Genomic DNA, 14,795 nt, shown 5'->3' with positions numbered 1-14,795 from the left:
GAGGAAAGCTCCCGACACCCTCTGCTCCTCCCCCGCCGGAGTTGGCCTTTGTAGCGGCCTCACGTGACCTCGGGGAGGAGGGGGGGGGGCGGCTGTTCCGTCGTCAGGCCGCCCGGCGCGCGGCCCCTCCGGCCGGCTCTTCCCCCTGCGCGGCCCCTCCCCCCTCCTCCCCGACGCGCGCGCGCCGCCCCGTCCCCCCTTCCCCGGCTGTTGCGGGCGCCTCCCCCCGCGGCCGTTCCCCTTGGCGGCGCCCCCTCCCCCCGCGGCTGTTCCGCCGCCCCGCCTCCCCTCCCCCCGGCCGAGCTCCCTGTCTCCAAGATGGCGGCCGTGTCAGTTTGGGGCATCTCCGCCGCCCGGCCCGGGGCCCCGCCATCGCGGCTCTCCTCCGCCCCGGTAAGTGGCCGCGCGCCGCCGCCCCCCGCCCGCCGCCGCCGGGCGGCCCTCGGGCTCGGCCGTCCGTCCGGAGGGGCGCCGGGCCCGGCCGCGGGCCCCGCCGCGGCCTGCGCCGCCTCCCGCTGCTCTGCGCCAGGCCTCGGGCCGGGGCGTCGCGGCCGCCCCCTCGCGCCCGGACGGCGCCCGGCGCCTCCCCCGCCCGCGCGCCCGCGCGCCCGCCCGCCCGCGCGCCCGCGCCGCGCCCCCGCCGCGCGCGCCCCCGCGCCCAGGACCGGCCGCCGCCCCGGGCCCAGGCCCCGGAGCCGGGCCTCGGCCCCGCGTCCCCCCGCCTGTCTCGGACGGGCCCGCCCCTCCGTCCCCATTCGGGGCGCCGCTCGAGCCCCCCGCTGTCTGCGAGGCGCCGCGGCCTTCCCGGGGGGGGCCCCGCACCCGCGAGCCTCGTCCCACGTGGGTCGGCCCGCACCCCCGGCTGGCGGAGGAGGTCGCCGAGGCCCGGAGAGGTGAAGCCCCCGGGCCGAAGTGGCCCGGACGGCCTCAGTCCTCCCGCTCGACCCCCCCGCCCCCTTTCCCCCGGGGGCTCGGCCCGGGGTGACAGGCCGGCGGCCGTGTTGTGGTGCGCGGGAGGCAGCACGTGTGTTGTTGTGTCTGTCGGGCTGTCAGTCCCGCCGGAGCGGGGGGGAGGGGTCGCCCCGTGCCGTCGCCCTCCCCGTCCGTCAGACCCCCCCGCCTGCCCCGGGACACCCCCCTCCTCCCCCGGCCCGACCTCCCCCGGCCCCCATCTGGACCCCGAACGGGCTCCCCATCGCGCCCAACTTCTCCACGTGATTTCATTGTTAACTTCTTCCCCTGTTGGTGGTTTTCTTTCTCCCCACCCCCTTTTTGCTTTCCCCGGGGGGGAGGGTCCGATGGAAGCCACCGTCCAGGGCTGTTGCCTTATTTTTTTACGCTGGCCAAGTTCCTTGCTCCCAGAGAAAAGCGCAAACAGAAGAAGTAAGAGGTGGAGGGATCCGTTCTCGCTAAACCAAAGCGGGGGGATAGCGTTGTCAGGCGAGGGAGAGTTCAAGTTTCAGGCCGGTTTGCCAGGAAAAGACCCGAAGACTGAAGAGGTCCTTGCCGGAGAGACCACCGTCGTGCATCCTTTCACCGGCCCCATGGATGAGTCGGGACCTTCCCCGCTTCTTGCACGGAGGCGGGAGCGGCGCGTTAGTTTGGGCGTGAAACTATCGACGGAACAAAGTTTCCTGGATTACGGTGGTTTCTGCTCTCCAGAGAACTCGGCGCGCGGGAGGTGTAGATCTCTCAAGGGAATTCTGTGCTCCGCCAGATTTGAAGCGACTCTGGAGAGCTCGGCCAGGTTGAGCCCTCGGTTCCACTTGCTCCTTCGGATCGGAGGGGTCAGAAAGAAGAGCGGCCTTTGTTAACGACCTCCTTTCCATCTTAATCTGAGCCCGACCTCTCAGCGTAGATTCTGGACTGCTTTTTCTTTGGTTTTAACGCCTGTGGTCGGTACCTTCGAGGGTCTCATAGGGAGCATTGCTCCTGGGACAGTTATTGGAGAAATGCAACAGTTCTGAATATAACTTCAGTGATAACATTTGTTTTTTTGAAGCCCCAAATCGTTGGTTGGTTGGGGGTTTTTTTTTTTTAGGTTTTTTTGGTTTGCTTTAATGTGGCTTTTGTAAACGCGTAATGATGAATGCTCTTGAACTGCATATTAGTCCCTGAAGTGAGGAGTCAAATTCTGGTCATCCGAACTGCAGAGAGGGGAGGTCACCCATCTTTTAACTTCTACCTTCTCTCTACCTGCTGGGGTCAGTCATTAACATTTCTCTAGGAGTTGAACAGAGGACCTGTTTCTAACGTTATTACTGAGACCCCGAGTAATCCCGGACCGGTCATTTTTAGTTCAGTCGAGCTTTAGTTTCTTTACCTACAGAGTGGAAGTAACGGTCCCACCTCCAGCCGCCGGATATTCCTGAGCTGTCGTGTCTCGTGATGGTACGAAGTTTTGGAGGAACCTACCGTTTGGGTTTTTAAGGTTGAGGATTAACTCTTCCAGACTTCGCAGACATGAGAGAAAAATCGTGTTCAAGAGAAGGGTTTTCGAAGTAGAGAGTTTGATTTCCCTTCAGCCCCATGCACAACTCTTGATGTTTCAAACACAGTGGTTTTGGGGGTCATTGGGATGATTACATTTTTGTAAGTGTTGACCTTATTTGCTATTTATTCCTTCCCTGTGAAAGGGGAGCCGTTCTTCAGGTTGAACGTTCACCATTTCTGGTGGGGTTATGTGGGCCCCCGCAGTGCCCGTGGAGTTCACGGAGATGAAGGTTTAACTCTCGATTTCTTTGCGGGCATCTTGCCACTAGCTGTCATTTGCAGAGGTGGTGACTCTTTTCCTCTTGGGGGGAGGATAGCAACGAGCGGCCCATAGACCGGGGAGCAGAGGGGGTGGGCAGACGATAGCATATCCGACGCCCCTTTGAGCGTCTTTTAAGGTCATTCCCAGAACGCTGCATCGTATTTAGTCATTTCTTCCCAACTAGAATTTTTTTTTAGCATTCCCCGAGATGATTTTATATACCTATTAAATTGTACTTGCCAACTTAAAACTGGGCTGCCCAAGTGTGATGGATTTTTTGGGATAAGAAAGTGACGTTGTTTTCATTTTCTTTCAGGTTTGACCTACACATTTCTCTGACCCGAACCTGGAGACCTGGGAGGAGCAGTGAGATATTCTGAGTTCCTACACGTTTGGGAGAACCTGTCTTTGGACCGGTTGTGGGATTTATTAGGCAATATGAAGATATTCCTAACGGATTGTTTTGGTTTAAATTAGAAGGGGGAAAACATCCTCGCCTGTGAAAGGAGGAAGGATTTAGGTCAGGAAACGTGTATGCTATGGTTAACTGGTTCATAGCCTCGGAGAATCTTGTTTTTCATGGTGTGAAACTTGTTCAGCATCAGGATAAGGGATAACGACTCTATGGATATACAGAATTCTTCACCATGGTAAAACTCGCTAACCCGCTGTACACGGAGTGGATTTTGGAGGCGATCAAAAAGGTGAAGAAGCAAAAACAGCGTCCTTCGGAAGAGAGGATATGCAACGCGGTGTCGTCGTCCCATGGCTTGGATCGTAAAACTGTGCTAGAACAATTGGAATTGAGCGTTAAAGATGGGACGATTTTAAAAGTTTCCAACAAAGGACTCAATTCTTACAAAGATCCGGATAACCCTGGGAGAATAGCACTTCCTAAACCTCGGAATCATGGCAAATTGGATGGTAAGCAAAACGTGGATTGGAATAAACTGATCAAGCGGGCGATCGAGGGCTTAGCAGAGTCCGGTGGCTCCACCCTGAAGAACATCGAACGCTTTTTGAAAGGCCAAAAGGATGTGTCTGCGTTGTTTGGGGGCGGGGCTACCTCCATCTTTCACCAGCAGTTGCGATTGGCTGTCAAACGTGCCGTTGGCCACGGCAGACTACTCAAAGATGGACCTCTTTATCGGCTCAACACTAAAGCAGCCAACACGGTGGATGGGAAAGAGAGGTGTGAGTCTCTTTCCTGCCTGCCTCCCGTCTCCCTCCTTCCGCATGAGAAGGATAAGGTAAGAGTTGGGGGTGTGACGGCTTTCTCTGGAGCAATCTCAAACGTACTGGCCAAATGGATTTGCTATTCTGTTTGGAGGTTACCGCCTTTGGGTGGTTTCCATCGCCAAGTCTTAGCCGAAGACTCGTCGGGTAATGAATTCTTCCCTGGCGCTTAGGAATGTCGCATGCCTAAGATTCGATCACCTGAAATCAAGTCCGTCCAAAGATGCTCTTCCAACTCTGGTCCTTGAATTCAGATTAGCATTAAAAAGAAAACAAAACTTTAAAAAAGTCCCTGGGAGATTTAAGTGTATGTGCAGTTCGGGTAACTGCTTAGCTGTGGAAGAAGCAGTCAGACTCTAGAGCGAGCAAGCAAACCCTGGGAGTTTTAGGAACTCTGACTCCCAGAATGTGTATCTTCCCTTGACTGTTGCCGATTGTGACTTTTCATCCAGGTTGTGACTGGTCCTAATTGGTATTTGCCCCTCATAGGGAAAGAGCGTCACTTCTCTACTTTTTCCAAATGCTGACTTCCTCCAGGACAGGATCAGTGGCGGTTTTTGCTTTCTGTAATATTTGAATTGTCAGAATTCCAATTTAATTGGTGGGCAGCATGATCCAAATATTCGGAGTTGCTCTTCTCCGGTGGCCGAGCCCATCCGTAGACCTCTGTTGGGCTTATAAGCGCTGTTCAGCACGGTTGACAAAAGGGCCGCTTTTCTGTAAATCTGAGCTGTTGTAGATCGAAGATGACAGAAACCTTGAGCGGCGATTTGCCTTTTCATCGACCTGGTGTCTTAGTTCAGAAAGTGGCTATTTCAGTATGTGTTTGGGGTGGATCATCCTGGAATGAACTGATTCACTCCTTACGCAATCAGGAAATTCTTTTTTAAATTTTGTTTAAGTCACTGGATGCCACCTTCCAAAGAGGAAAGATTATTGAGTTTTTGTGCTCAACCCAATTTTACTTTTCTGAGCTGTGGCCCAAGTGCTTCCTCACTTGTTTTGATCCACCAAATCGTTTCATATAAGCTTTTGAAGTGATGATGACGTGAACAGAGTTTCTATTACCCGTCTTTTTATACCTTTGTGGAATTTTCAGAGGGACTCATTTACTGCTCACTTTTCTTCTCTGCTTTGAAGTGCGTGATCTAATGGAAGTGAAGCAGCGTGATGTAGTGGAGAGAGCACGGGCCTGGGTGCTAGAAGGTCATGGCTTCTAATCCTGGCTCTGCCACTTGTCTGCTGTGTGACCTTAGGCAAGTCACTTCACGTCTCTGGGGCTCAGTTACCTCATCTGTAAAATGGGGATTGAAACTGAAAGCCTCATGAGATACGGGGCCCGTGTCCAACCCGATTGGCCTGTATCGACCCCAGCGCTTAGTGCAGTGCCCGGCACATAGTACATGCTTAACAGATACCACCCTTATCATCATTAAGTGCGAGAAGCAGAGTGGTCTAGTGGAAAGAGCGTGGATCCCAGGAGCCAGAGGTCCTGGGTTCTAATCACAGCTCCACCACTTGTCTGCTGCATGACCTGGGGCCGGTCACTTACCTTCCCTGTGCCTCAGTTTCCTCATATGTAAAACGGGGATGGTCGTGAGCCCCACGTGGGGACACAGACCGTGTCCAGCCTGATTGGCTCGTATCTGCCCCAGTGCTTAGTACCGTGCCTGGCACCTGGTAAGCTCCTAACAAATGGCATTGAAAGAGTGTAAATATTTTGTAGCTCTCTTTAGGAAATAAGGCACCTTTGCCTTCAAGTAAGTGTTTTGGATCCGCTCAGTAAATCACTTACCTTCTTTCAAAGCATTATGACCTTACACTTTTTAAGCAGATGGTAAGACTACGGAAGCCCATGCATTCAAGATGAGTGAAAATTAAAATGCTTGACTCCACAGTTGAGCACAATAAGAACCTTTCCATCATATAAGGGCTTTGAATATCACAGTTCAGTTTGAGGAAACTGACTGAATTGTCAGGAATGTTTACAGTCAACTTTTTCAAACACAGATGATACACTTCTCACTTTAAGGGACATTTTAAAAAGTGTGCTCATGTGTCTTCCTAATCTAAACTGTGGACATTAAAAAATAACAAATTTTCAGGATCAGTAGCGAAAACCCAGGACCTCTTAAAGTTTGTTAAAGCAAGAGTTTATTGTACTGCTCTAGCTGATGCCACTAAGTGATTCCAAAAACTAAAGGTTGGACAATAAAGGATACTTTAAAATTATTCTGCTGGAACTTATTGGAATTTGTTCACTTTCTAAAGTTTGTAATGAAGGAAAACATGGACTAGATGGGAATATAGTCATAATTTTTTAAATAGCTAGTAACATAAGAATTACTGTTCACCATATAGTTGGAAAAGAAGTTTACATATTGGAGATTGCTGTTTTACCATAGTTATGAGGGTTTAAAATTTGGAAGTCTGTTCACCTTTTTCTTCCTCTTCTAACCGTCTCGCATCCTCCCCCTTCTTTTGTGGGAAGCCGTGAGATCCATATTGAAGTCTGGTAAGTAGAAAATTACCGGGACATAAATTTACCCATAATTTAAATAGACGGTATTTATGTTGAGTTATCTTGACTGAATTTGCATTCGGACTCTATCTTAGTAAACTGTTTCATTTTCAGTAGGTTTGTGCATGGATGTGCCGTTCACAGTGAGCCATGAACTGTACAGATAGGATGGCCGCTAGGAAGTGTGGAGTGTTTTGGAGAAAGCCTTTCTCTTTTTAAAAGCCAAAGTGTTTACTATTTTGAGCAATGGATTTCCGCAGGGACATTTTCTTACAGAGACTGGGAAATTTCCATCTAAAACAAAGCCAAAAAGTGAAGAGATCAGATCATGTATTTCTTATTTATCCTTGATAGATTCAGCCTATTTCCCTCTTATTCTCTTGAAATTACTTTGACCCTTTCTTCATATTTAAGGTTCTAACTTTTGGAATGTATTAGGGCTCCCTTAAGCACTCTGTAAGTTCTGTTAAATCAGCTTTGGACAATCAGTTGCTTCACGGTATAAGGAAGTTGTAGTTGGTGGCAATATTTTGACAGGTTTGAACCAAAGGCGTTCTTTCCCTTTGCTAGAATAGTAACACAGTTGGGATCGTAACTAAATGTCTTTTGTCGTAATCCATAGAATCGTGAAACAAGCTCTTCGATTTAAGGTGCGTGTGGAGAAACCACAACTCTGGGTATTTGATTGAAGGACAGCTGACAGCCTTCCCCCTCCCCCCCACCCCAAGAGACCGTCGTTCAGAAGAATTCCCAAGAGTATTTATGTTTTTAGGTACATGCAGTCTTCTCTAAGACAGAGATTTCAACTTCCAAGAATCCTATATTAAGGATATCATATTTTAGGACTCTCACTGAGTCTGCTACTCTGTGCGTGTGCTCAGCTGTTTCTTCTGACACTTCATCTTTCTCTATCCAGACACAGGATGTTGGAAAAACATTCACCCATTTTGGTCATCGTGCCCTGTTCAAAACGTGTAGCGGAAACAAACGGGGAAGTGACGGTACCTTTCAGAATTCAGAGCTCTCATTCCACTTTCCTAGGGTAGCCCTTAATTGCCACCCATTCTTAAAAATTGTGTTCAAGGTCCTCACTAGTTTGCTGAACATCCATACCTAGCTGACCCCTCTTGCTTCCTCCTGGTTCCCATCCTTCACTGTGATTAGCCAGACCTCTTCACTGCCTCCAACCCATGACCGTTCTGTTTCGGAGCTAACCTGAAAACTGCTCCCTTCCTTAGATTACTTCAGTCAGTCAATCGGGGACATTTATTGAGCACTTTCATTCAATTCAGTCATATTTATTGAGTGCTTACAGGGTGCAGAACATCGCACTAAGCACCTGGGAGAGTTCAGTGTAACAATAAACGGACACATTCCCTGCCCATGACGAGTTTACAGTTTAGAAGGTGCAGAGTTCTGTCCTAAATGCTTCGGAGAGTAAAGTACATCAGAGTTGGTAGGCTTGTTCCATGCCCACAAGGAGCTTAGAGACTAGAGGGGGAACAGCAAACCACATCCCTTCCCTTCTCGAAAATGTGACTCAAAACCCATCTTATTTAGGAAATCTTCTTTAAGTGGCCCCATTGCTGCTCAGGTCTCACAGTTCTTCACAAACTTCTCAGTACTTTACATACTTGGATACTTACCCGAAAAATTAATGTAGAGTAGATATTTCATGCTGTGTGTGAATTTTTCTTCTGGAATCAGAGTTCCCCAGGGATGGAGACCTATCATTCAGTCAGACCTAGTCTTCACTTGTAATTCTCCACAGTGTGTTGAATAAGGAGGGAGTTGCACAAAGAAGGCTCTAAACTATTTAATTCTTCACTTTGGTTTGCATTCATCTTTTTTTCCCCCCAATTTCAGCTATTTGGAATGAAACTGTATCCAGTTCATTTGGCATTTTATACTTGAGACCCTTGTTACCTGAAGATTGTTTCTCTGCACTGGCCTCCTCACAGCAGTTTAAGACAGGCAGAGAAGATCCACATATGAATTTTGAGGATTGGGAAGGTAGATGTGGAAGAGGGCCTTTGCCTCTTGACTGCCTTTCTCCTTTGGCCTGTGAGACTTAAAGTTACTTTATTTGAAGATTGAAGTAAAAAGATAAAGGAAAAACACAGCAAAAAAATCCTGGGTTTTCACCGGAAAAGGCGTGTTATTCACAACAATGAGGAGCAGCGTGGCCTAGTGGAAAGAGCCCAGCCTGGAAGTCGTAGGACCTGGGTTCTAACCCAATTGCTTGCTGTGTGACTGGGCAAGTCACTTCTCTCTGCCTGTCCCCTAATATGTAAAATGGCGATTCAATACTTGTTCTCCCTTCTACATAGACTGTGAGCCCCATGGGGGGCAGGGACTGCGTCTGACCTCATAAACTCCGTATCTGCCCCAGTGCTTAGAACAGTGCTTGACACATTATGTACTTGACAAATACTATAAAAAACCGGATTTTTTTGGAAGTTATATTCGAATGACGTAGGCAATGGATATATTTTGATAAATATACCAGTATTGTTTGTGTTGCTCTTTCAAATGAGCTATCCGGCGAACGAAACCGACAGAAGTAACATTTGCACTTTGTTCGGGGTTGGTTATTGGGTGTGGGTGGTAGGATGAGAGTGAAACTAACTCCAGTAGGTTTATGTTTGCTTCAGCCTGATGCAAATACTCTGTGGCTTCAGTCCTCGAACACTCCTTTGCGAGTTTCTTCCTGTGGGAAGTTTTAAAACTGCATTGGTGAGGACATAGAATTTCAGGAGGTTCACCACACAATTATTCTGCCGAGTTATCTGTGTTACGTTTGTCATATGTGTACAGTGAGCTGTTGAGCCAGTCTTTACGTAACAGGTGCAGGGGCCTTCAGGCTAAGATCCTTGGGGACCTTTTTGTTGCCATTTTGGTTGATTTTAGATACGTCAAGGACTCTGTCCTGGTGGTGTTTTTTTAATGAATGCAAATGTGTTTATGGAATAGGCTGGGTACTGCAATTTCTATTATTAGGGGTATCTTTTTGTAGGAATAAGCCCATCTTTAATTTGGGTACAAAATTATGAAAATTAAATAGAGAAATAAGATCTTTCCACAGGCCTCCCTAAATGAATATATAATTGTCCAAATGGAACTTGCTTTTTTCCCCTCTCATGTCGTGGAAATGTAAGCTAATAAAAATGATGATCTGAAAGGAGGAAACATAATTAGCCCTGATTGTGTTATTAGAAAGTGAAAAAATGCTTACTTTTCTGAGGTAAATTAACTCTTTCAGGCCATAAGGACCTATTTAGTATATTACCACTTACCAGAGGGGGCTCTTGTGCTTTGAAAGGGTTCGTGTACCCTCCTAGAAGTCTGTCTGGCCCAACAGCATGTACCTAAATTTAACTCTCCTTTTCAGTGATGTAGTTATCATTTTCAATTCTTAATTAACTTAACACACTAACTTCAAGCATTTAGTTCAAAAATATCGCTCTTCTTTTTTAATAGGCCAATTTTGGGGTGAAGAAACCCTGGGTATTTATAGAGCATTTTTAAATTGGAGGAGGATACATTGCATAGAAAAAAAGCCTAAGTGCTATCTTTTAAGTTGTAGGTTTTTATTTTTATTCAGTCGAGTCGACTTGGTTCAGTGGCTCTTGAAAGTGAAGAAGGTCATGCCAGTATAAGCATAAATATTCAGTGCTGCCCTAAAAGATAACACTCAAGTCATATAGATCTCTGCAGAAGTATCCTCTGCAGACTCTCAAGAGCCTGACGTTTTAAATGTTTATACAGTGGTGATCCTCTGTACTGGTTTTGAAGGCAGTTAGGCACTCAACCTTTCCTTCTACTGCTCACTCTGCCATCCTAAAGCAGAGATTACAAGCTGCTGCCTGTGAAAGGTTCTCGGAGATAACTCCGCTTACATAGATTCTCATAAAAGCTCATCAAAAAAGGAATAGGAAGAAGAAGCCAAGTACTGAGTATTACATTTTTTTCATTAGGATCATTGCTTGATTCTTATGCCCTCGGCCCTGATTTACTTTAGACCATAGGCATATAAACACTGTTGGAGGAATAAGTCCCAGCAACACAGGCCTCAACAAATATTTACTGGTCAGGGATCTGAGATCCTAGCCCTATATAGACTTAGCAAACAACTGAGTGAGGCAGAGAGATGTGGAGACAGAACATCAAGCAAACTAAAAAAACCCCCCAAAAATCCCAAATCCAAAACAGATAAGCCAAAGATCCAGTGATATTTTCATTTGATTGATGATCTAAGAAAGGGTTTTTTGAATTCTGTAGATTGTTAAGCAAATCAGGAAGGTATGTTTGGTTTTCCATAACTGGGGAACTCTAGGGCCCATTAAACTTCCTTCGAGTCTATTGGCCTCGTTTAGTTTTTACCTTTTTCTGCAGGACCATCACAGGGAATATACATCCTAGGCAGATTTACTTCTTTTCAGTTGAGTTTAGGTTCTGTTTGTCCAATACCAAAGCTTCTTTGAAAGACCTATTAGCGCATCAGATCAGAGGAGTGCGAGTATAGTATCCACAGATGAATGACTGTTTCTCATTCTCCTACCTACAGGATAACTTGTGTATAAAATGTAGTGATAGCTAATGCTGGTCATGCGGTGTCTTAGCATCTTTTTCGGGAAACAAGTACAGGTCAGTCGTAGAGATCAGTAGGCCTTTTCTTCAAACTTGTTTGCAAATCGACTGGTCTTGGGTGGAGTCAAGTGCACAAAGGATCTGAAGCAGATGAACTGTCCTTAATTAGACTAGGAGGAGCACCCCCTTCTTCTCCCCCCCCCCCCCCCCCCCCCCCACCTTCTGCTGCTGATTGTCCAAGCTGGAGGAGGATTAGGATTCATTCTGCGGCAGCAGGTTCTCTGAAAAGTGAAGGCAACCCCTCTTCTACCGAAAGTCAGGGATCCCAACAGATGGCTTTCATCAGCACCATCCATAACTCTGGAAATCCAAGACCCCAGATTTGTCTTCAGCTTGATTCACCTGATTAGCAAGAAGCAGGTGAAGCAGTTCTTAATAGGGTGGAAATCTTAGATTTCTGATATACGCGGAGCGAAGCAACATAGCCTGAGCAGAAAGATTACTAGGTTTCCAATCCTGGCTCCACCACTCAACTGCTCTGCCACCTTGGACAAGTCACTTAATTTCTCTGTGCTCAATGACCTCATCTGTAAAACGGGGATTACATCCTCCTCCTCTTGATTTAGACTGAGCCCCATGTGGGACAGGGACTGTGTCCAACCTGCTTCTCTTGTCTCTATCCCAACTCGTAGTACAGTGCCCGGCATTTACTAAGCGCTTAACAAATGCAGTAACAAAGGGAAAAAAAGTGAAGGTATTCCATGGAAGGTACATAGCTTAATTTTTGAGTTGGCATTCTTCAGAGGCTCAGGTGGACTTGGGTTAAACTGTAGTGTCTTCAGCAAAGTTTAAAAATTGGTGGCTAAACCACGGTTAGCAACTAGGGCACAGTTTGCATCTGAAATGTTTTCTTTGAAACCGGCGCAGAGTCTGGAGAGTTTTTGTGTGTGTTTTTAAAAATTTCAAAATTGGTTTGTTTCTGAAGAAGAGAATAACTATGCAGGAAACTTTCCCGTATTAATCCCCACCATTTCAAAACTGAGCCACCCCTAACCCTTTTGTATTTATACCTATTCTCAGGCAATTATTTATTTGATTTAGTCTGATATTTAATCATGGCTTATTGGTTTTACTCCCTATTTGATCCTTGTTCTTCCTAGTGTTTTTATCTTTTGTAAATTATTTTGTATATCCCTCTGCCATTAGATGGTCAAAAGAATATTTCTTTTACTTCTGTTGTACCTTCCCAAGAGCTTAGGACAGTGCATGACGCTCTGGAGGCACTCAATCAATACTGATGGTATTTGTTAAGAGCTTACTATGTGCCAAGCAGTGTTCTAAGTGCTGGTAGTACTTGGGGTTGTTACAAGGTAATCTGTACAGTTCTTGTCCCATGTGGAGTTCACAATCTAAAAGGCAGGGAGAGCAGGTAGCCCCATCTTCATTTTCATAGATGAGGAAACTGAGGCACAGAGCAGTTAAGTGACTTGCCCAAGCAAGTGATGGAACTGGAATTAGAACTCAGGTTTCCTGAATTAATGTTGGTATTTGTTAAGCGCTTACTATGTGCCGAGCACTGTTCTAAGCGCTGGGGTAGACACAGGGGAATCAGGTTGTCCCACGTGGGGCTCACAGTCTTAATCCCCATTTTACAGATGAGGGAACTGAGGCACCGAGAAGTTAAGTGACTTGCCCAAAGTCACACAGCTGGCAAGTGGCAGAGCCGGGGTTTGAACCCATGACCTCTGACTCCAAAGCCTGTGCTCTTTCCAGTGAACCACGCTGCTGAATTCCATGCTCATGCTGTCTCCACTAGGTCACATTGCTTACATCTCTAGTACACCACCACCACTATTGAGCTGAAAGGAAGTTAGGAAAAAATGCCTCAGTTTCTTATGGGTAAAGTCAAGTTTTGAAATTTTTTAAAGTATTTTTATTTAAATGGAGAAATATCAGGGGTGAAGTATTACTATGTACCATGTTTTGAAGCGTATACTAAGAACTAAAAATGATATTTCAGTAACTGAAAAGGACAGAAATCACATCTAGTAACTAGGTAGGCAGTACCGTTTGGAACTTTATGTTCTGGCAATTCTGTTAGATGTAAAAAGACATGTCTTTGAACTGCAGTTAATGAAAAGGAAAATCTCCTTAGACTCGGAGCTTCAAAATTGTGCAGGCCAGTGCTATGGAGAGTAGAGTTTATTATTATGTACCCAGTAGTTCGATTCTGGGTGTGTTGGATTTATTTTACAATATTCCCGGCGAACAAATAGCATAAAGGCAGAACAAGGGCAGGTCAGCTCTGCCTTTCCAAGTCATTATGAATTTCAACTGTTAATGGTTCTAGTTCCAAAACCCAACCAGTGACAGTTCATGATAATTTAGTTGGTTTCACTTTCTAAGCAGTTTGGAGCAACAGCCAAAGTAGAACTGGCTTTTTTAATGCAATGTCTTCATTTACAAGTTATAAAAATGTAACTTCCAAAAAGTAAATTGCGAAAGGCAATATACGTCAACTTGTAGTAACTAATAAGGTCGGGAGTTCTGGCTAGAGTTAACTTTCAGTCACATAATTGGCTGCTTGTAAGGTCGTGGGAAAATTCTAAGTAGCAGTAAAAAGAAAAATAGCTGTTGTGCTGTAGGAGAAAATCTAGTTATTAAAATCTGGATACGTCTGTGTGCTTGTCAGAAGATAGCTGATTCCTTTGACCTCTGTCCTCTGTGCATAGAAGTGGATGGGCTGGTAGGTGTTAGCACTGCTTATGCTTTAGGCGGTAAGTATCTCCGGGGATAATGAACTACATTTGACCTGAAAATGGCTACGAGTTTTCCTTTCCAACCCATTCTGCTAAGTCGAAGTATCATTTCCTTTTATTTTCATAGTCAGTGTCTAAACCGAGACATTATCAGCTCCACGGCGAGTTGTCTCTCTTTTTTTTCAATAGCTTCATTACCATTATCCACACCATGGGAAATGATTAAGTGTGCTTACTGTGTACCGAGAGCACAATAGTAGGCAATGGGGAAGTAACTGAAAAGATGCAAGCTTTCATTGCCCCCAAGGAACTTACATTCTAAGGGGAAAACAAAACCCGTAGAAAAAATTACCCTTTCTGAGTGCTAACTCCCATCCTCTTTTGTTATCTTGCCCATCTTTTAGTAACAAGGCAAGAATGCTGACGTACTATGCAGCCATGAAACTCATTTTCCCTTTAGAATATCCCTTCTAGTCATTTATACTCGTCTTCATCCTTAAGTGCAGGTCTTGATATTTCTTGAGTACCTTTGCCAGTGAGAACCTTTATACGAACTCAGGATCTTCAAAAAGCTCATTTTTTGGAAGCAGTGAAGCCTAGATGGGCTCACAGTTAGTATTTAAGAATTGATGTCATGCAGTTAAAAAGTTGAAGGTGTAAATTGGTGGGGGAAAGGAGGATTGGATGCCAGTAGGTGGTGAGGTGGGCTCTATTGCACACCCCAAGTTTTTCAGATTTGCTGATCTGTTGACTTTTTAGAGCTCAATACAATTGGTTAATGAACCTCTTCACAATAAAGTGAAGGGGATCAGTGTGTTGTTTTTATATTAGTCGAATTCCCTTCTCATCCATTTTCTCACTGGAACATTTCGTAAGTGGGCAGTTCAGTTGTATTTATTAAGCCCTTACTGTGTGCGGAGCACTTTATAAGCAC

The 14,795-nt window shown here is 46.1% G+C and overlaps 1 protein-coding gene across 2 annotated transcripts in view; it reads left to right on the top strand.

Moving 5' to 3' along the window:
* Positions 1-303: 303 nt before the first annotated feature.
* KAT6A (lysine acetyltransferase 6A) overlaps positions 304-14,795 on the top strand; it is a 95,823-nt gene continuing 81,331 nt past the window's right edge. Inside the window, exons 1-2 of one of the 2 annotated variants that reach the window (XM_029064695.2) lie at positions 304-393; positions 3,072-4,005. In XM_029064695.2, the coding sequence (XP_028920528.1) occupies positions 3,403-4,005 (603 nt within the window). In that variant the 5' untranslated portion in view covers positions 304-393; positions 3,072-3,402. Of the gene's footprint in view, positions 394-1,287; positions 2,392-3,071; positions 4,006-14,795 lie in introns of those variants that run through there. The other variant, XM_029064697.2, reaches the window with a different exon arrangement.

This window comes from Ornithorhynchus anatinus, chromosome 5, assembly GCF_004115215.2.
Source record: "Ornithorhynchus anatinus isolate Pmale09 chromosome 5, mOrnAna1.pri.v4, whole genome shotgun sequence".
Lineage (NCBI taxonomy): Eukaryota > Metazoa > Chordata > Mammalia > Monotremata > Ornithorhynchidae > Ornithorhynchus > Ornithorhynchus anatinus.
This window is presented reverse-complemented; position numbering and strand designations above follow the sequence as displayed.